The sequence below is a fragment of the Cottoperca gobio genome, chromosome 7, assembly GCF_900634415.1.
Source record: "Cottoperca gobio chromosome 7, fCotGob3.1, whole genome shotgun sequence".
In the NCBI taxonomy this organism is placed as follows: Eukaryota; Metazoa; Chordata; class Actinopteri; order Perciformes; family Bovichtidae; genus Cottoperca; species Cottoperca gobio.
Genome location: NC_041361.1, coordinates 451,406 through 470,957, shown reverse-complemented (window position 1 = coordinate 470,957; position 19,552 = coordinate 451,406). Strand labels below are relative to the sequence as shown.

At 42.0% G+C, this 19,552-nt stretch overlaps 2 protein-coding genes across 5 annotated transcripts; one reads left to right on the top strand and one right to left on the bottom strand.

The window, feature by feature from the left end:
• Nucleotides 1-888: 888 nt before the first annotated feature.
• LOC115011425 (semaphorin-3F-like) lies at nucleotides 889-7,171 on the top strand. 2 transcript variants are annotated; one of them, XM_029436634.1, is made up of 9 exons: nucleotides 889-952; nucleotides 1,725-1,869; nucleotides 1,946-2,168; nucleotides 2,474-2,562; nucleotides 3,396-3,437; nucleotides 3,524-3,681; nucleotides 3,762-3,829; nucleotides 3,910-4,037; nucleotides 5,276-7,171. In XM_029436634.1, the coding sequence occupies exons 1-9, from the start codon at nucleotides 924-926 to the stop codon at nucleotides 5,648-5,650; spliced, it is 1,257 nt and encodes a 418-aa protein (XP_029292494.1). In that variant the 5' UTR covers nucleotides 889-923; the 3' UTR covers nucleotides 5,651-7,171. The 2 variants fall into 2 exon arrangements, with proteins under 2 accessions (XP_029292494.1, XP_029292493.1); XM_029436633.1 differs by having other exon boundaries at nucleotides 5,246-7,171.
• Nucleotides 7,172-14,138: 6,967 nt separating this feature from the next.
• On the bottom strand, nucleotides 14,139-19,232 carry LOC115010445 (uncharacterized). 3 transcript variants are annotated; one of them, XM_029434986.1, is made up of 5 exons: nucleotides 18,759-19,232; nucleotides 18,055-18,394; nucleotides 15,255-15,299; nucleotides 14,898-14,955; nucleotides 14,139-14,774 (listed from the first exon to the last, which is right to left on the bottom strand). In XM_029434986.1, the coding sequence occupies exons 1-4, from the start codon at nucleotides 19,188-19,190 to the stop codon at nucleotides 14,912-14,914; spliced, it is 861 nt and encodes a 286-aa protein (XP_029290846.1). In that variant the 5' UTR covers nucleotides 19,191-19,232; the 3' UTR covers nucleotides 14,139-14,774; nucleotides 14,898-14,911. The 3 variants fall into 3 exon arrangements, with proteins under 3 accessions (XP_029290846.1, XP_029290845.1, XP_029290844.1); XM_029434985.1 differs by having other exon boundaries at nucleotides 14,139-14,955; XM_029434984.1 differs by having other exon boundaries at nucleotides 14,139-15,299.
• Between the last annotated feature and the right edge of the window lie 320 nt (nucleotides 19,233-19,552).

Sequence of the window (19,552 nt, the reverse complement as noted above, 5' to 3'; positions counted from 1 at the left end):
GAGATGTAGGAGATGTAAGAGATGTAGGAGATGTAGGAGATGTAGAGATGTAGGAGATGTAGGAGATGTAGGAGATGTAGAGATGTAGGAGATGTAGAGATGTAAGAGATGTAGGAGATGTAAGAGATGTAGGAGATGTAGGAGATGTAAGATGTAAGAGATGTAGGAGATGTAAGGAGATGGTAGGAGATGTAAGAGATGTAGGAGATGTAAGAGATGTAGGAGATGTAGGAGATGTAAGAGATGTAGGCGATGTAAGAGATGTAGGAGATGTAGGAGATGTAAGGAGATGTAAGAGATGTAGGAGATGTAAGAGATGTAGGAGATGTAAGAGATGTAGAGATGTAGGAGATGTAAGAGATGTAAGGAAGATGTAGGAGATGTAGGAGATGTAAGAGATGTAGGAGATGTAGGAGATGTAGGAGATGTAAGAGATGTAGGAGATGTAGGAGATGTAGGAGATGTAAGAGATGTAAGAGATGTAGGAGATGTAAGAGATGTAGGAGATGTAAGAGATGTAAGAGATGTAGAGATGTAAGAGATGTAGGAGATGTAGGAGATGTAGGAGATGTAGGAGATGTAAGAGATGTAAGAGATGTAAGAGATGTAGGAGATGTAAGAGATGTAGGAGATGTAAGAGATGTAAGAGATGTAAGAGATGTAGGAGATGTAGGAGATGTAGGAGATGTAAGATGTAGGAGATGTAAGAGATGTAGGAGATGTAGGAGATGTAGGAGATGTAAGAGATGTAAGAGATGTAAGAGATGTAGGAGATGTAAGAGATACGTGAGGCCGCAGTCAAATCTGCAGTTTTAAACTGAAAGCCTTTTTAATCGCAGCTGCTTTTAATGCCGTGTTATTTGTTCCGTATCTTTCTTCCAGGGGATGTGTTTATTCAGGCCACACAAGATGAACGAAACCCCATGGTGTACGCTCTCTTCACTACAGCGGGGTGAGGAGCTCTTACTGCTCAGTGATGTATCTGGTGATCAGGGATCGGTCGGGCAGGAGGGTGGATTTCGCTCAAAGCTACATTTTGTAGCGGGAGGGCGTACTCGCAGGGGTCCCTCGACCTCTCACCTCAACATCTCTGAATGAAAAAGGGCTCTTTGGAGACCCTCACGCCTCCCCTTTACAAACATGCCTGCTCTCTTAATTTATGCTAATCCGAAGCAGTTTGGGGCAGAAAGCATGCAGTACAAATATGTTATTTCTGCCTCGTTCTATAAAAGGGTTGTGCATGCTGGGGTCCCTCAACACTGTTGGACGTGCATACATTAGGTGTGAGTGGAAAGCTGAGCCTCTTGTGGATTCAATGAGCCCGATTGTTTTCATGTGTGGTGAAACAGGCGGAGGGCATTCAGAGGCTTTACTCGGTTTATTGACAATAAGAGGGTTCGAAGCAGCTTCCACAACAGAAGACATCCAGTCGCTTTTGTTCTGTTCCTCAAAGTGTTGGTGGCTAAATGTGGTGCTTTGGACGGATTTGTGTCAATTTCTATCAATTCTTGAGATATATATAAAAAAATGTTTAAATTCGGCACCAAATGTGTGAAACAAATCGACCCCCATCAACAACTTATGAGACATCAGAGCATGGTGATGTCATCTTGTGTATGTCCTCCAACTCCCATGCTTTTTGTTGTGCACATCTTTGTGGAGGGTTAACGCTGTAATGTCAGGGATCGGCTCCTCTCACCTTTAATGGTGTGTCTCTGCTTCAGCTCTGTGTTCAGGGGCTCAGCAGTCTGCATGTACTCGATGGCCGATATCCGCAACGTCTTCAACGGACCGTTTGCCCACAAACACGGCCATAACTACCAATGGACCGAGTACACTGGCAAGATTCCCTACCCACGGCCTGGAACAGTACGTCCCGTCATCTCCACATATCTTCTAGAGCCTCATCATCTTTAATCTTACGTTCCACCTCTTCTGTCTCCAGTGTCCAGGAGGAACGTTCACTCCTGGAATCCGTTCCTCCAAGAACTTCTCAGATGAGGCTGTGAATTTCATCCGCGCCCACCCCCTCATGATCCACCCGGTTTATCCGATCCACCGTCGCCCCCTGGTGGTGAGAACCGGCGTGGACTACAGATTCACGGCCCTGGTGGTGGACCAGGTGGACGCTGTGGACGGACGCTACGAGGTGCTCTTCCTGGGGACAGGTGAGACAGACACTTGTCCGGCTGGAGGGTTAGTTTGGAAAGGAAGTGTTTCAATTACAGTGCCGCGATGATTCATTTAATAATTATTGAATTGGTTGGTTACTTTTTACTGAATATGTATTGTACTGCTGCATCCTTTCTGCACGCACACACACACACACACACACACACACACACACACACACACACACACACACACACACACACACACACACACACACACACACATTACTCATTTATTTATTTATATTTGTCATATTAATGTTTTACATGTTGTCTATATAACATTTTTATTACATTTCTAGATCGAGGGACTGTCCAAAAAGTTATAGTTTTGCCGAAGGACCCGACGAGCATGGAGGAGCTAACTCTGGAGGAAGTGGAGGTTTTCCGGGTACGTCCACATATCCACACGTCCTGAGAAGATAGAAACAGTCTAATGTCAAAGATTAAGATTAAAGGGATAGTTCGGATGTTTTGAAGTGAGGTCGTATGAGCTTCTTCTCCACAGTCAGTGTGTAGAAGCAGACAGGAAGCAGGAAGTAAAGCAATGTTCTGCTGTGGACGTGTTTCAGACACCTAAACAAATATCAGTTTAAGTGCACGCTGTATTTAGAATATTTTAACTGTCGCTCGCTGTGAGATCTTAGTGACGAGGAACTAAAGCTCTCTTTAAAGCCACCAGACTCCATTGACAAAAACAGTCATTTAACCTCTCAGAACACAGGAGCTGCTGGTCCACCGCTGCCTCCATCGGCTCGTTTGTTTGTGTTATTGTTTTATTGTGTGACTTTTAAAGGGTAAAGTTATACAATAACACAAACTAACTAACTAATCGAGGCAGCGGTGGACCAGCAACTCCCGTGTTCTGCAGAGTAAAATTACTGTTTTTGTCAATGGAGTCTGGTGTCCTTGAAGAGAGCTTTTTTATTCCCATTTAGATTAAGAATCTCTTTTACAAGGAGACAGGCAGCAGCACAAAAACACAAAGTGAAAGACAGAAAATGAGACAAATATTAAAAGGAACCAGAGAAACAGCTTCGTTACCAGGTGAATTTAAAAACATTGACATCTTAAGGAATCAAAGTGTTCAATGAGATCAATCCATTGAGTCGATCTACAACTCCACTTATCATTGTGTCATCTATAAGTAATATAGACTATGAGGACGTCACACAAACACACTTCAGACTATTAAAACTATGCTTCTTATTGATTCATTTACAGTCCAGAGCTCCAGTGAAAACCATGAAGATATCGTCTAAAAGAGTAAGAGACTTCTTCTAGAAGACAGATCGGACGCTTCAGTGCACAAACCAAACTGAGTTTAATGTGTTTTTCTTGTTTCACCTCAGCAACAGCTGTACGTGTCATCAGACGCCGGGCTCACGCAGGTGTCGCTGCACCGCTGCGGTGTGTACGGCCGGGCCTGCTCCGACTGCTGCCTGGCTCGAGACCCTTACTGCGCCTGGGATGGAGAGAGCTGCTCCGCCTTCACCCCGTCCACCAAGAGGTCAGCGGCGCCTCACATCTCCACAGTGCACAGTTATAAACTAAGAAGTGTTGTGTCAACTTCTCTATTCTTTGTCTCAGGAGGAGCAGAAGACAGGACGTTAAACACGGAGACCCTCTGAGGCAGTGCAGAGGCTTTAACGCCAAAGGTGCGGCGACCGTCCCGTGTGTTTTAAAGATTGTGCACTCTGAGAAGGTTTGTCTTGAGCAGTTGTCTCTTTCTGTGCAGTGGAGAAGCGTCTGAGGGAGACGGTGCAGTTCGGGGTGGAGGGCAGCAGCACCTTCTTGGAGTGTCAGCCTCGCTCTCCCCAGGCCACCGTCAAGTGGCTCTTCCAGAGGGAAGGAAAGAGGAAAGTGGTGAGGAGGAACACCTACACCTTATCATATATTAAATAAATATATATATATATATATATATATATATATATATATATATATATATATATATATCATATATTAAAGGAAATACCATTATTTGCTTTCTTGCAGAACGTTAGATGAGAATATTTAAAACCCAAACATATTTGGAGTTTCTGGAAGATGGATTTAGTTTCCTTGTCAGAGCCAGGCTAGCTGTTTCCACTCTTTATGCTAAGCTAACTAGCTTCTGGCTGTAGCTTCACATTTACAGACAGATGTGAGGGAGATGCATGTGTATGTGTGTGTGTCTGTGTGTGTGTGTGTGTGTGTGTCTGGGTGTGTGTGTGTCTGTGTGTGTGTGTCTGTGTGTGTGTGTGTGTCTGTGTGTGTGTGTCTGTGTGTGTGTGTCTGTGTGTGTGTGTGTGTCTGTGTGTCTGTGTGTGTGTGTGTGTCTGTGTGTGTGTGTGTGTGTCTGTGTGTGTGTGTCTGTGTGTGTGTGTGTGTCTGTGTCTGTGTGTCTGTGTGTCTGTGTGTGTGTCTGTGTGTGTGTGTCTGTGTGTGTGTGTCTGTGTGTGTGTGTGTGTCTGTGTGTGTGTGTCTGTGTGTGTGTCTGTGTCTGTGTGTGTGTGTGTGTGTGTCTGTGTGTGTGTGTGTGTGTGTGTGTGTGTGTCTGTGTGTGTGTGTGTGTGTCTGTGTGTGTGTGTGTGTCTGTGTGTGTGTGTCTGTGTGTGTGTGTGTGTGTATGTGTGTGTGTCTGTGTGTGTGTGTGTCTGTGTGTGTGTGTGTGTGTGTGTGGCCTGCAGGCTGTGGTTTAGTCGATCGACAGAAAAGTATTTTGATAATCTTTAAAATCATCTTTTGTTAAAAAGTTTTCAGCTTCTCAGATCTGGAGATTTCCTGCTTTTCTCTGTTTCATATGAAAGTGTGTGTTTAATATATCATATATTTGGGTTTTGGACACAACAAGACATTAAAAGACGTCACTTTGGACTTTGAGAATGAAAGTAATCGTTAGTTGCAGCCTTAATATTTATGCTAAGCTAAGCTAGCCGGCTCATTTTCACAGGACAGATGTGATTTGGTGTCAACTCTCAGCAGGAAAGCGAATAAATATATTTCCCATATTTAAAACATGTTTTAAGGCATTAACTTCTTGCACATCTGTAATCTGTATACAAACTCAGATACGTTGTTCCCTCTCTTAGACTCCTGCTGTTTCATTCCCTTTTCTGCAGCTCAACCGTGTGGGAGGTGTCCTGAAGACCAACCACGGGATCCTCCTGAAGTCTCTTAACCAGTCCGACGCGGGGCTGTACCACTGCCTCGCCACGGAGAACAACTTCAAACACACGGTGGCCCGCGTGGCGCTGCGTATCCTGGACCGAGACATCGTGTTAGCTCTCACCGCTCAAGATGAGGACGAAGAGCCAAAAACTCGGCAAGCCGGGCCTTACACGCAGCCGTCCCTCGTCTCCACGCCCTTCCCGCCTGAGATTAGACTGATTAACCAGTACTGCCAGTCCTACTGGGAGCAGCTCAGCCCCAGACAGCAGCAGCGCAAGCGCACGAGCCGCAGGCACACAGAGGGCCAGGACCAAGGCCTCGGCTAGAGGACACACTGACGGCGTCCAGCACTGGCCTGTGTGGACTTTATGGTGGACTTTTATTTTTTACATGCATGTTTGTGCGTCACCGCCAGTCATTAGGCAGGTGACGCCTTCATGCTGTCGGTAAAGTACTATATTTGTGGTTTTGCAAAAGTGTCGGCCTAAAAAAATACAAATTGTGTATATTTTACATCACGTCCCAAATAACGCCGCACATACATTTGACATCGTTGGTGCGTTCAGGTGCTTGTGGGAAACTCCAGCATCTTTGCGTAAAATCCCAATTAACGTTAAAATAAAGTAATGTTCACAACATCCACGTTTGCTTGCTGTGTATCTCTTAGGTCTGATTTTCCAACAACATCACTTGCGAGTGCAGCTGACTCTTAAATGTTGGATTGTCCTTGAATGCACCAACAAAAAGAGTTATCGTGCACTGTGATGGGAAGTCTAAGCAACTGTGTTTATAGGCTCAACATGCAGAACCACAGGCAAGTACTGTCAAGTATCTTGAAACAGAAATGTAATATATTGATTGTGAATATAATATATATGGTCATTGGATTACTCTTGTATTGTATGAAGATAGTATGATGATATAAATGCACATGTTGCATGCATATCTGTTGTTGTTTGTTGCAAGTTGTACATTTTACTTGGTGTGTAATCATGTTTGTAAGGTGTAATGTATTATGTTAAGCTAATTCCATTGGACTCACAGTCCTGTGCTCTAGTGACCTGCAGTACGTGCGTGCTGACGAGAGGCATCGCGTACAGTGTTCCAGTTATGCACTTTGTCGGTGGTGGTATTTGAGGGAATTTGGGTATCTTTGCACAGATGTATTAGAAAGTGAAACTTTTTATTTCTTTTTATGTACAGTATGTTATTATAAACAAACGGGACTGGCTCAGATTTAGTGTTGACTGTTGGTGTTTTGTCATATTCTGTATTTACAGACTTTTAAAAAGGCTCGTTGTAGTGGCAGCGTCAGGAAGGAGAGCCAGCGTTCACCGTCATTGTGAGTAGCACAGTGCTTTGTGCCGTCGTATGAATCCTACACTGGAAATGTTCCAACAAATATATAAACATTTCAGAATTCTTTCACTTTCAAGTCCTTTGCATTGACTCATTTAATCATATTACAGTTTTATTATCAATTATTGAACCTGAAATCAAACGTACACTGATAAGAAATATCGTTTTTATTATGTAGACGAGCAACTCGAGTGTTTTGCGATGATTTTAAGCCGTATTTATGTATGAAAGTGTCGCTACGTGAAAAGATCATTTGAAAATTAAACTTCAAAATGATATTGGATGAGGATAAAGAAACTTGTGTTGTGTGAGACAAAGCTTTGCTGGGATTATGTAAATTCATCTTGTTAAGGAAATTAATTACAAATCTGGATTTATTCACGTAAAGACATAATATTAAATATTTAATAATGTCAGAGTAACTTCTGCTCAGAGGTTTGTTTCTCCTTGATGCACACAAGATTAAACTTTCCATGTTTTTACCTCTTCCTCTCTGTAATTCTGTTTTTGGCCACTTCAGGTGCATCATCGCCACCTGCTGCTGTAACAGGGTAGACCTGTGTGTGTGTGTGTGTGTGTGTGTGTGTGTGTGTGTGTGTGTGTGTGTGTGTGTGTGTGTGTGTGTGTGTGTGTGCAGCCTGGCTGTGATTAAAGGCAGGTGTGTCTCATTCTGAGGTGCAGCTGACCTTTGACCTTTGACTCGTCTCCCTCCTTTCCTGCTCGTAGGAGACGCTGAGTTTTTAAAATATTTGTGAGATTAGAGTATCTCCATGAGCCCTGAGGTTTTCCTGTTGGATTTTTTAGCAAATGTATTAAGACAATTTAACCTTTGAATCATTTCCTGTGCTCTGGTCTTTTGCCTCTTGCTTGCAGATTCTGGTCAAATTCAGAATCTGTACCTCAGTGGCCGTGTTCTGGAGCTCCTCAGGATTTAAGAAACAATCTTTGTTGTGTTTGAATGCTGTATGTAACTTAGCCTGCTACAATCCAGCCTGACGACCAGAATCAGAAACTTGCCAAGTAGGTTTCTTCCCTGCCTGATCCTGTCTCCCAGCCAGACCTGCAGCCTCCGGTCCTGTAGCCTCCGGTCCTGCAGCCTCCGGTCCTGCAGCCTCCGGTCCTGTAGCCTCCGGTCCTGCAGCATCCGGTCCTGTAGCCTCCGGTCCTGCAGCATCCGGTCCTGCAGCATCCGGTCCTACAGCCTCCGGTCCTGCAGCCTCTCATCCTGCAGCCTCCCGTCCTGCAGCATCCGGTCCTGCAGCCTCTCGTTCTGCAACCTCCGGTCCTGCAGCCTCCCGTCCTGCAGCCTCTCGTCCTGCAACCTCCGGTCCTGCAGCCTCCCGTCCTGCAGCCTCCCGTCCTGCAGCCTCCCGTCCTGCAGCCTCCCGTCCTGCCTCCCGTCCTGCAGCCTCTCGTCCTGCAGCCTCCCGTCCTGCAGCCTCCCGTCCTGCAGCCTCCCGTCCTGCAGCCTCCCGTCCTGCAACCTCCGGTCCTGCAGCCTCCCGTCCTGCAGCCTCTTGTCTACTGTCCTCATCGGCAGTCGATCCTCAGATGACAGGACGGCTGTCGAATAGTAGCAGCCGAGTCCTGAGACTTGTTGTAGAGTCCTAGAGTGGTCATTGTGTCTCTTTGAAGTAATTTTGTGTCTCTTTGTGGTTTTGTGTCTTGTTGTAGTTGTTTTGTGTCTCTTTGAAGTAATTTTGTGTCTCTTTGTGGTAATTTTTGCGTCTCTTCAAGTCATTTTTGCATCTCGTAGTCCTTTTGATTGAAAAAAGAAAAGTTAACTTTCACTTAAAGCGGAGGCCCCCTGACTGCTCGGGGCTCTAGACTGGGACTATTTGCCTCACACAGCTCTAACCTGCAGTGAAGTACAGAATAAATGTATTCACTTTTCACCTCAGCCTCAAAACCTGAAGTTAATAGAAACATGTAATCCTGTAAAAGAGTAAAGAAAAGTTGACTTTGAGTTACCTTTTCTCCCATTGAGTCAATGAACTCCTCAACAACGTCCAAACAATTGATCCACTTTCCTTGAGCAATGTCCTCGTCCACCTTTTCTTTCATGGTCTTTGACACGACCTCTTCCCCCACTTCCAAAACCAGCTCATGCACTTGAACTTCTCTCCTGCAGCATTTAGGACAGCAGCTGTCACAAGCCCAGAATGTCCAGGTCGACAGAAAGATGGTGCCCACAACCGTGATGCCAAAGAGTAAAGTCATGCCAATCATCTGAAAGGAGACGCGCTGAAGAGCAGGTTGTATTTATCACAGCATCAAGGTAAGGTCACTTTACATTTACGGCCTACGAATATTCCCTCCGACTCCCATTCACTCCCATAGACAGCCAACCACGTGATGTCACTTCCTGTCTACTCCGCTCACTTCTGTAAGTCGATGCAATCTCTCACACTTGCCATTAGAACAATGAAATGAAGTACAGGTGTAACGGAAAAAACGGTTCTGAGGCTAACGGTAGGTGGAGTTGATTTCGAGTAAAGAATATATATTAAAAAAATAACATTCTATATCTTTTCCTTGACCTTTTTATGGAAAGCGTCTTGAGGTCAAGGAAAGACGTGAAGAAGAAATCATAAGGACTTAGTATAGGTTTTTATGCAACTTTATTTGGGCAATAAAGTTCAATCACAATTGATCCATAGTGTATAGTTAAACAGTCACAGCGGATGTTATTGACGGCTGAACGGTGCGTCACTTTAAATGTTGCTGCCGCAAGGAATTGTGGGACGGCATTATCTCCTTTCCAGTGTTCCCTTTGCTAAAGGAGATCAGAAAGGAAGCATTGAAGCTCCTTTCCTTCACATTTAGAGGAACAGCTCTTATCATGGCCGACACTCAGACACTTCAGGGTCATTTCACTCAGGTAGGAAAGCAAAGATCATCCCAAAATGTCAAAGTTACAGGTAAAGAACAAATGTTACAGAAGCTAGACGGCAACAATACAGAATAAAGTTGTTTTAAAAAGAATGCTTTTTACCCTTGAAGCCATTTTCATCTCAGTGATGGTCACGACGGGTTCCCCTGCAGGTGTGATGTCCGTCTTGGCCTTGCATTGTAAACCTGGCACCTCTTTGGGATTCTGATTGTTACAGCAAACAAACCAGTCTGTATCAATGAGCACGGACGCGTCCCACAGCAGACCCACACAGAAAGCCTTGACCGTGCGACGGGACAACACGCAACAGAAATGACACGACCCCTTCGACCTCGTGTACCTCCAAGCCCTCTGAAACGGCGGGTCGGTCGACAGCATCAAGATGGTCACGATGAGACACGGCATGATCATGTATGCGCTGCAGTAATCGGGTTGGGGTTTGCAAGAGCATGGAAATTCGTTCTTGAGGACTTGATAGGAAAAAACCAGGACGCTGAAAACCAAGGCGTTGGCGTTGTCTTTGACCTTACTGATGAACTCCTGCAGTGGCACAGCTATGTCCTGCATCTTCGGGGGAGAAGTTGTCATCTGCTGAGACCAGCAGCCTCTGAAATATATTTATACCACGACGAAACCATGCTTTTCCTCTTTTTGCAGTAAAGAGGCGGTGGGAAGGGGAAAAAGGACATTGTCCTTCAGTTCTGTGCTTCTTCTTTACATTAAGTGTCAGCGTAAAAAGTGATTCTGCTGTTAGCTAGCAGTAGCACGTGACTCTGATGTTAGCTAGCAGTAGCACGTGACTCTGATGTTAGCTAGCAGTAGCACGTGACTCTGATGTTAGCTAGCAGTAGCACGTGACTCTGATGTTAGCTAGCAGTAGCACGTGACTCTGATGTTAGCTAGCAGTAGCACGTGACTCTGATGTTAGCTAGCAGTAGCACGTGACTCTGATGTTAGCTAGCAGTAGCACGTGACTCTGATGTTAGCTAGCAGTAGCACGTGACTCTGATGTTAGCTAGCAGTAGCACGTGACTCTGATGTTAGCTAGCAGTAGCACGTGACTCTGATGTTAGCTAGCAGTAGCACGTGACTCTGATGTTAGCTAGCAGTAGCACGTGACTCTGATGTTAGCTAGCAGTAGCACGTGACTCTGATGTTAGCTAGCAGTAGCACGTGACTCTGATGTTAGCTAGCAGTAGCACGTGACTCTGATGTTAGCTAGCAGTAGCACGTGACTCTGATGTTAGCTAGCAGTAGCACGTGACTCTGATGTTAGCTAGCAGTAGCACGTGACTCTGATGTTAGCTAGCAGTAGCACGTGACTCTGATGTTAGCTAGCAGTAGCACGTGACTCTGATGTTAGCTAGCAGTAGCACGTGACTCTGATGTTAGCTAGCAGTAGCACGTGACTCTGATGTTAGCTAGCAGTAGCTTGTTGTTACCGTCTCTGCGTAGAAGAAGAGCAGCAACACGAACCTGTGGGCTCACGTGCGCCCTCTTCAGAGTACTGTCTGCCTCACCAGGTATCTTCTCACTGTGGTTTTATGTCACATCAGCGAGACTAAATATGTTACACATACATTAACTGGACTGTGGAAAGTCAGGACGTATAATAAAAGTGTCTATAAACATTATATTGGCGACATACAGAGAGATAGCAACAGGTATGCGCCAAATGCATGCGCTCAACCTAGTTTGCGAGGGATTGTGCAATCCGAGGGAGGCTCAGCTCGTCGCTGCCTCAGCTCTCCTGTATCTGAACAGAGAATACGCACAGTCAGCGATTTTGACAATAAAAACGACAAAAAAAAAATGATTGGAATTATACAGAAAATGCAGTTAAAGCACAGACCAGTGGACAAATATACATTTATATTTATTTTATTGTTTTTTTACTTTTCTGAAGAAATATGTTTGCAAAATACACTTATGTTATTTTACGCGTGGTTTCTCCTTTTATTTAATGTTATTGCTTCCTTATTTTATGTGTTTGCATCTTTTTATTTTATGTTATTTTATGTTTGTAATTCTAGAATAAAGGATTTCTGATTCTGAAATATAGTTTTAACGCACGTTTTGAAGACCTTGTGTAATGATCTCACACTGTCAGGAACAGATAGGATTGTTTTATTATACAATATGATTGTTACATATTTTAAACATTATATCTGCACATTGAAACGCATTCAAAGGTCACCGACAAATATCTCAACGCCTCTCTGCCTGGATATGTTTTACTGAACACCTTGAGGTGAATGAAAAGAACTCTACACGGTCGTTGTGTCTGGTGCCGGCTCGGTCGATGATGTTTTCTCTTCAATCAGCTGTACGTTAACAGCAGAACTCTTTTCATATCCTTTGTTGTGGATTTTATCCTTGGATTTATTAGTCGAATCTTCTTTTACTAAATCCTTCAAATTCTCCTCCTCCCTATTTTCCTCCGCTTCCAGCTTCAGGTCATGATATCGAAAATCTCTGTTGAAGCAATGAGATTCTTTCCCACAGCATTTGCTCCTCACGCAGAGCGGCACAATGAACGCCACACAAATTATGCCCAAGAAGAGAAAGCCACCAATAACCTAGAAAAGAAAGATATATGTTATACCAGCATTACTGCGCTCTTGTAGTTTTCTTCAGGCTGATCCTGTAGGTGGAAACGCTCACCCTGGAGCTGTTCTTCAGCTCAGCAATGATGACTCGTTCTTCGTCGGTGTTCTCACGCTTGCAGGCGACCGGTGCCTGTTGTTTAGAGCCGTCATTCTGACAGCAGACGTACCAGTCTCCATCGATGTACACTAAAGAGATCCACAGCAGGCCGATCAAAGTTGCCTTGACAAAGTGATGTAAGAGAAAACACAAACAACTCCACGCGTCACCGGCGCAGCATCTAAACGGACACGAGAGCAGATGTCCAAAGACTCTCATGAAGGACAAGTCGATGTACAGCATTAAGAGCAGGATTACACAACCTGGCAGGCACAGGTACACGTAGCAGTCAAAGGTTTGCGGTTGGCAAGTGCACGTGAACTCCCTGTCGATCACCATAGTGTAGGTGATCATCAGTATGATCACAGTCCAGGTGCCCAGCTTCTCAAAAGCAGTTTTTGTCAGAATCTTGTCCATCTTTGATGTGCAGCTGCTGGCAACGAGCAAAGATGTGCAAACCTCTGAACAAACCCTCTGGAAAGCACTTCTTTGGTATAGCTTTCAGTATGTGTGAACTTTACAGGTGTGGTTGAGATAAAATGAAGGCAAAGGTTGAAGATGGGTCCAAACACACACACACACACACACACACACACACACACACACACACACACACACACACACACACACACACACACACACACACACACACACACACTCTTAATGTGATTTTTATTGCTGTGGTTTTGTGTGTTGGATAGGGTTAAAACCGAAAGTATCTTATTTGTGCCGTTTTGTGTTCTTGTTTTTCAACCATGGACCAAAAAAGAGTTTATCGTAGTTCAGTATGTTGAACCTTTAAGATACATTATTATTATATGTGGTACTGTTACGTGCCAGGCAGGTTGTGTTTTGGTTGTGTGTGTGTGTGTGTGTGTGTGAGTGTCTGTGTGTGTGTGTGTGTGTGTGTGTGCGTGTGTGCGTGTGTGTGTGTGTGTGTGTGTGGATTTAGGTAAGTTGGACATATTCATCCACGTGGAGACTTCTTTGTTAGAAACGGTAGGTGAGCAGGTTGTTTCCACCTCTGTATGTGTTTCTCACCACTTGTTATTAGATCAGTTCGTGAGGGCTTTAGTTTGAAAGGACCGTAGTAGCCAGGCCTAATTTTGTAAAAGTTATTTCTTTTGTTTGGCTCAACCATTTGGTTCCTTCCTCACTCTTACTTTTGAGAGTTCATTGGAACCATAAATCATCAACAATAAACAATTATACACGTTCACTCCGACTCTGACTCGCTCAATCATTGGTTGTTGTGTTATTGGCCCCCTCTTCCCCTAGCTACACCTTGGGGACGTAACACTGATGTACCTGCAGGATTCTCATGATTGTTTGCACTTATTGTGTCGCTTTGGACAAAAGCGTCAGTTAAATTAACTGTAACGTAAACTAGAATTTAGCAGCTTCATTTATCTCCAGCAGTTATTTATCCGATTAGAATATAATTACCTTCGTATTTTTGCCAAGCGTGTTAGAGCTCCGCAGCCCGTCAACTATTAGCCTCTCGACCCCCAAAAAACGACCCCCTATGTACGGAGGCCCGTTGTTGCACCTCTGTCAACAGGTTGCATCAGCGCGCTCTGGACGGACGTTTTTTTAACGTTTCTTCTTCAAACCTAACTTGTGAGTACCAGTTAAACCATAAATTGCAGGTTTACACAACCTGTACATGCAACAGATAGAAGAGAGGTGCACATAAGGCATCTTGCACTCAGGAAGTTGCACACCACTGGTCACATCATTGCAACAGAGGATGAGTTGAACATAAACGTGTTTAAACCCCTTTTCCTGAAACACAACCTTTATAAAACCATAAAACATTCTTAAACAATGTGATCAAAAATACAAATGACAAAAGATACAAATAAAATCCCTTTTATTCCCTTCCTCTTGATGACATCCATTAGGAGAACAAAGTTCCTCCCCTGACACACAGTTTAATCTATGAATGAAACATAACGCTAAAGAAGTTTAAACAAGTACAATTGTATATCAGTACTTCAGCAAGCAAACTCTTATGAACGTTTCACAGGTTGAATAACTTGTTAATGATACACATAATCCTTAAAGAATAAATGTAAGGTGAGTGACACACAGTCAAACACTTCATTTAACTGTCACACCGTAAATGTATATTTATACATAGATGTAGTCGGCACATATCTTGCAGGGTAAAGCTCTCCTCAAGATGTTTGAGCCTTTTTGTTTTTTCAGTCTTTTGTAAATGTTTTTGGAGTAAAACGTCACATCTAGCTGTGAAAGCAACATCTAAACTACTGTAGAGGAAAATGTAATCAAAACACTTGATTGAGTTGCATTTGGTGCTGCAAGCGAATACAAAATATATAAATCATAGAAACATTTCTAACCCTAACATTTAAAAAAATCCCAATAAAAACATTTAAATCCCAGATTAAAGCTCCATGTGTAGGTTTGAAGCATCATAGCATCTTTACTGCACGATGAACCTGGAGTCGCATCCATAATGGAGACACCTGTTTGGAAAAAAGACTAATTTAAAGTGAAGTTCTGTAATGTGAATATACAATAATACTTATATTTGCTTTCTAGGCTCCATCCCGTCCACCTCCCAGAAAGATACAACAGGATTAAGAGACCTTCCCTGACGGCATTATGTCCTTTCCTTTGGTAAAGGAAGGTCCAGTGTTCCCTTTGCTAAAAGAGATCAGAAAGGAAGGTCAGATTATGGCGTTAAATGAAAAGTCAGAGGATCTCAACCTCTAGAGGATTCGTCCTCTGGAGGATTCGTCCTCTGGAGGATTCGTCCTCTGGAGGATTCGTCCTCTGGGGGAACATCGATGTCTGAATAAAAACTCATCACAATTCATCAAATGTCAGTTGAGATATGAAGTCTTTAAGTGTTAAACTAAATGTTGTTCATCAAAGATGTTCATCAAATGTCAGTTGAGATATTTCAGTCTGAGTCACAGTGGAGCCAACGGGCTGTTCTTTACCGGCTGTCTCCACCTTCACTGTATCCAGCAGTTGGATGTTTTCTTCTGCAAAATGAAAACATTTGGTTGTTTTATATGTTTGTTTTGCTTTGACAGACAGACAGACAGACAGACAGACAGGCAGACAGACAGACAGGCAGACAGACAGACAGGCAGACAAACAGGCAGAGACAGGCAGACACATACACACATACACACAGACAGACAGACGTGTTTCATACAGTGAGTGACGGCTCCATTTTCAGAAAGAATAAAAAAAGAAGAATTGAAATGACAGAAGATGACGTGTACAATTAATGCTGTTGTTTTAATACCCGCGCCCTCTTTTAGTTTCTCTCTTGTCTCATTCTTTCCCTCGTGTTCGGTTCCTGCCCACCGTGTAACAAACATAATTCTGTATTAAAAATGATCCATAAATATAATTGCTTCAGCTTGGGCTGATAGAGATAATGATGATGGTGAGCAGATATTATGATGAGCTAATAATAATAATAATAATAATAATTAAATAAAAATAAAAATAGTATAAAATAACAGTGGAATTCATGCCTAGTTTCCGTATCTGTGCCGTACTTAACGACCCTCCTGCCGGGAAATCACATTCATCACCATTCTTGTTTTAAACTGTCAGAGCCATATTTTGAAAGCATGAGATGAACAATGGGCCCCTGTGGCCCTTCAGCTGGTTTACTCCCTTCAGTTAAAGCCAGTTTTTCTCCAATACACATTTATCAGAGAAACTCCCTCTTTTTCCCGTGGTAACACAGTCTATTTGATCTCAGGCTTTTCAAAAATACACACTCTGAAATTTATCTCAGTTACCTTTACACATTCAATGTTAAACCAGGCATAGCAAACATTTATGAAATCATTTAAATTAGTTTAAAGTGGCACCATTAAAAGGCTAAAGTAAAGAGATATAAAATATCACCATTAAAAGGCTAAAGTAAAGAGATATAAAATATCACCATTAAAAGGCTAAAGTAAAGAGATATAAAATATCACTATTAAAAGGCTAAAGTAAAGAGATATAAAATATCACCATTAAAAGGCTAAAGTAAAGATATATAAAATATCACTATTAAAAAGCTAAAGTAAAGCGATATATAATATCACCATTAAAAGGCTAAAGTAAAGAGATATAAAATATCACCATTAAAAGGCTAAAGTAAAGAGATATAAAATATCACTAATAAAAGGCTAAAGTAAAGAGATATAAAATATCACCATTAAAAGGCTAAAGTAAAGAGATATAAAATATCACTATTAAAAAGCTAAAGTAAAGCGATATATAATATCACCATTAAAAGGCTAAAGTAAAGAGATATAAAATATCACCATTAAAAGGCTAAAGTAAAGAGATATAAAATATCACTATTAAAAAGCTAAAGTAAAGCGATATATAATATCACCATTAAAAGGCTAAAGTAAAGAGATATAAAATATCACCATTAAAAGGCTAAAGTAAAGAGATAGAAAATATCACCATTAAAAGGCTAAAGTAAAGAGATAGAAAATATCACCATTAAAAGGCTAAAGTAAAGAGATATAAAATATCACTATTAAAAGGCTAAAGTAAAGAGATATAAAATATCACTATTAAAAGACTAAAGTAAAGAGATATAAAATATCACCATTAAAAGGCTAAAGTAAAGATATATAAAATATCACAATTAAAAGGCTAAAGTAAAGAGATATAAAATATCACCATTAAAAGGCTAAAGTAAAGAGATATAAAATATCACCATTAAAAGGCTAAAGTAAAGAGATATAAAATATCACTATTAAAAGGCTAAAGTAAAGAGATATAAAATATCACCATTAAAAGGCTAAAGTAAAGAGATATTTTTTTACTTTTGAAGATATTGAGCTTGCCTCCCTAATGTCTGCAGGTAAAGTGTTCCATAGCTTTGGTGCATAATTGCTAAAGGCTGCATCCCCAATTTTCCTTTGGATGTTTCTGGGAACATTTAATAAACCAGTAGTGGATGATCGTAATGTTCTTGGGGCACATAGTTGATTAGAGAGTTGGCAGTGTAACTTGGTGCGGTTCCGTTTAGAGCTTTGTATACAAGAAGGAGGACCTTAAAGTCTAAATGTTAGTGGAAGCCAGTGTAGAGCAGCTAACACTGGACTGATGTGGTCTCTCCTCCTGGTTCTAGTCAGCAGCCTCGCTGCAGCGTTTTGGATGAGCTGAAGTCTCTCCATTGTTTTGTTTGGAAGGCCGGTAAAGAGTGCATTACAGTAATCGGGTCGGCTTGAGATAAAAGCATGGATTAGTTTTTCAGCATCCTTTTGATTTAGAAATTGTCTGATTTTAGCTATATTTCTAAGGTGGAAGAATGATGTTTTTGTCACCTTGTTTATGTGGGATTTAAAGCTTAGATCTGAGTCTATGATAACACCAAGACTTGTAACTTCAGGTTTAATCAAAGGAGTAAGTTTCCCCATGTCATTCAGCATCATCTCTCTTTTTGTTACAGGACCTACTAGTAGGACTTCAGTTTTGTTCTCATTTAATTTTAGGAAATTAATGCTCATCCATTTATGTATTGCTGACAGACGGGTGGTGATGGAGTTAACAGCTGTAGCATCATTTGGTTCAGCAGAGATGTACAGTTGTGTGTAATCCGCGTAGCTATGGAAGCACACTCTCACATATCTCTAATTATGTCCCCCAGTGGTAGCATGTATAGGGAGAACAGTAATGGACCGAGGCAGCTCCCTTGTGGAACTCCAAAGTGGGCATCATGCTTCTCTGACACATGGAGCTAATGACATCGTTACATCAGAAACAAACCAGCTGCTGATGGTGCGTCTGCTGCTACTCCTGCTGCTGCTGCTGGTGCGTCTGCTGCTATTCCTGCTGCTTCTGGGTCTGCCATGAAGGTCTCTTTCAACTTGTCTTTCGCCGCTGCTGTCAAAAACTCTCTCAGCGCATTTTCCTCCTCGTCCAGAATCACTTGCTTGTATAACGTTTTTCTGTCGCAACAATCTGAATCCTTGAAGCATTTACAACATAAACCTGAATCCTCGAAGCATTTACACCGTAAACCTGAATCCTTGAAGCATTTCCACCGTAAACCTGAGATTATAGCAGCTAATAGCAGGCAACAAATGAGCACACCCAAGGCAATCATCTGAGGAAGAAGCAACAAAGATTGTTATCAGAAGTGGGAAAGAAACTGTGGATGCAATAATCTTTGCAATTCAAAAAGTTTTTAGGACAACAGACCTTTTTAAACTTCGCATGCAGCAAATGTATGATGATGATTATTATTAAAACAGTATTCTGTACAAACTCTGTAAAGTTGCTGCTTTAGTCTTTTCGTTCTCATAAATAGAATTATGTTTTAAAAATGGTAATGTTCTCGAGTTTAATGGCATATAAATATTATCACAAGAGCACATAATAATAGTACAATTAAATGATTACAACCAAGGCTGTCCTGCATATAGCACAGACGAAGAACACAGACATGATGTGTAAAAGACAACACTCACCATAGACTCGTTTTTCAGTGCAGCGATGGTGTGTTCGTCCTCAACTGAGATGTTTTTTTTGTATTTACCTAACGTACATTTTTTGCAGGTTGCCTCGTCTTTGGTCATACAGCAAACATACCAGTCTCCATCGAGGAGCACGAATACGACCCACAGTGAACCGATGCACGCTGCCTTGATTATGTCATGAAACATAATCAAAACACCACTTCTCATACAGTAATATATATATCTCAAAGTCTTGTGCGTCCAGAGTTCTAAAACAAATACGACAATGAATGGTATAGCCATGTAGACATCACATCCAATCCATCTATTTTCACAATTGCACACCATGTCGTTGTTAAGCACAACATTGTTGATGAAAATTACAACGAGTGTGACAAAGGTGCCGAGATGTTTGACAGGAGCTTTAGGAAAGCGGTTCTTCATCTTTGCTGCAAAGTTTTCTATCTGCTGAGAGCTGCTGCGTGTTCCCTTTTAATCTGCCAATAGGAAACCGTACGTTTCCTGTTGATTAAAGAAGCAAACACTTGCGTTGGCCCTGCAAGTGTCCTCGAGTCATATTTCACTTTTGGGTTTTACTTTCTGTTTTCATTAGTTAAAGTTTAATGTTGAATGACTGGAAACCTTTTGTTTCTTGTGCTAGTTTTTCATTCTTTCAACAAAATGTAGAAAAAACAAAGGAGAGTTGTTTATACTCTGCACCCTAATGGAAATTATGAACTATAAATAGTATCAATAAATGTGAACAAACTACAATAAATATGTGAAAAGACTCAGGTCACTGGGTA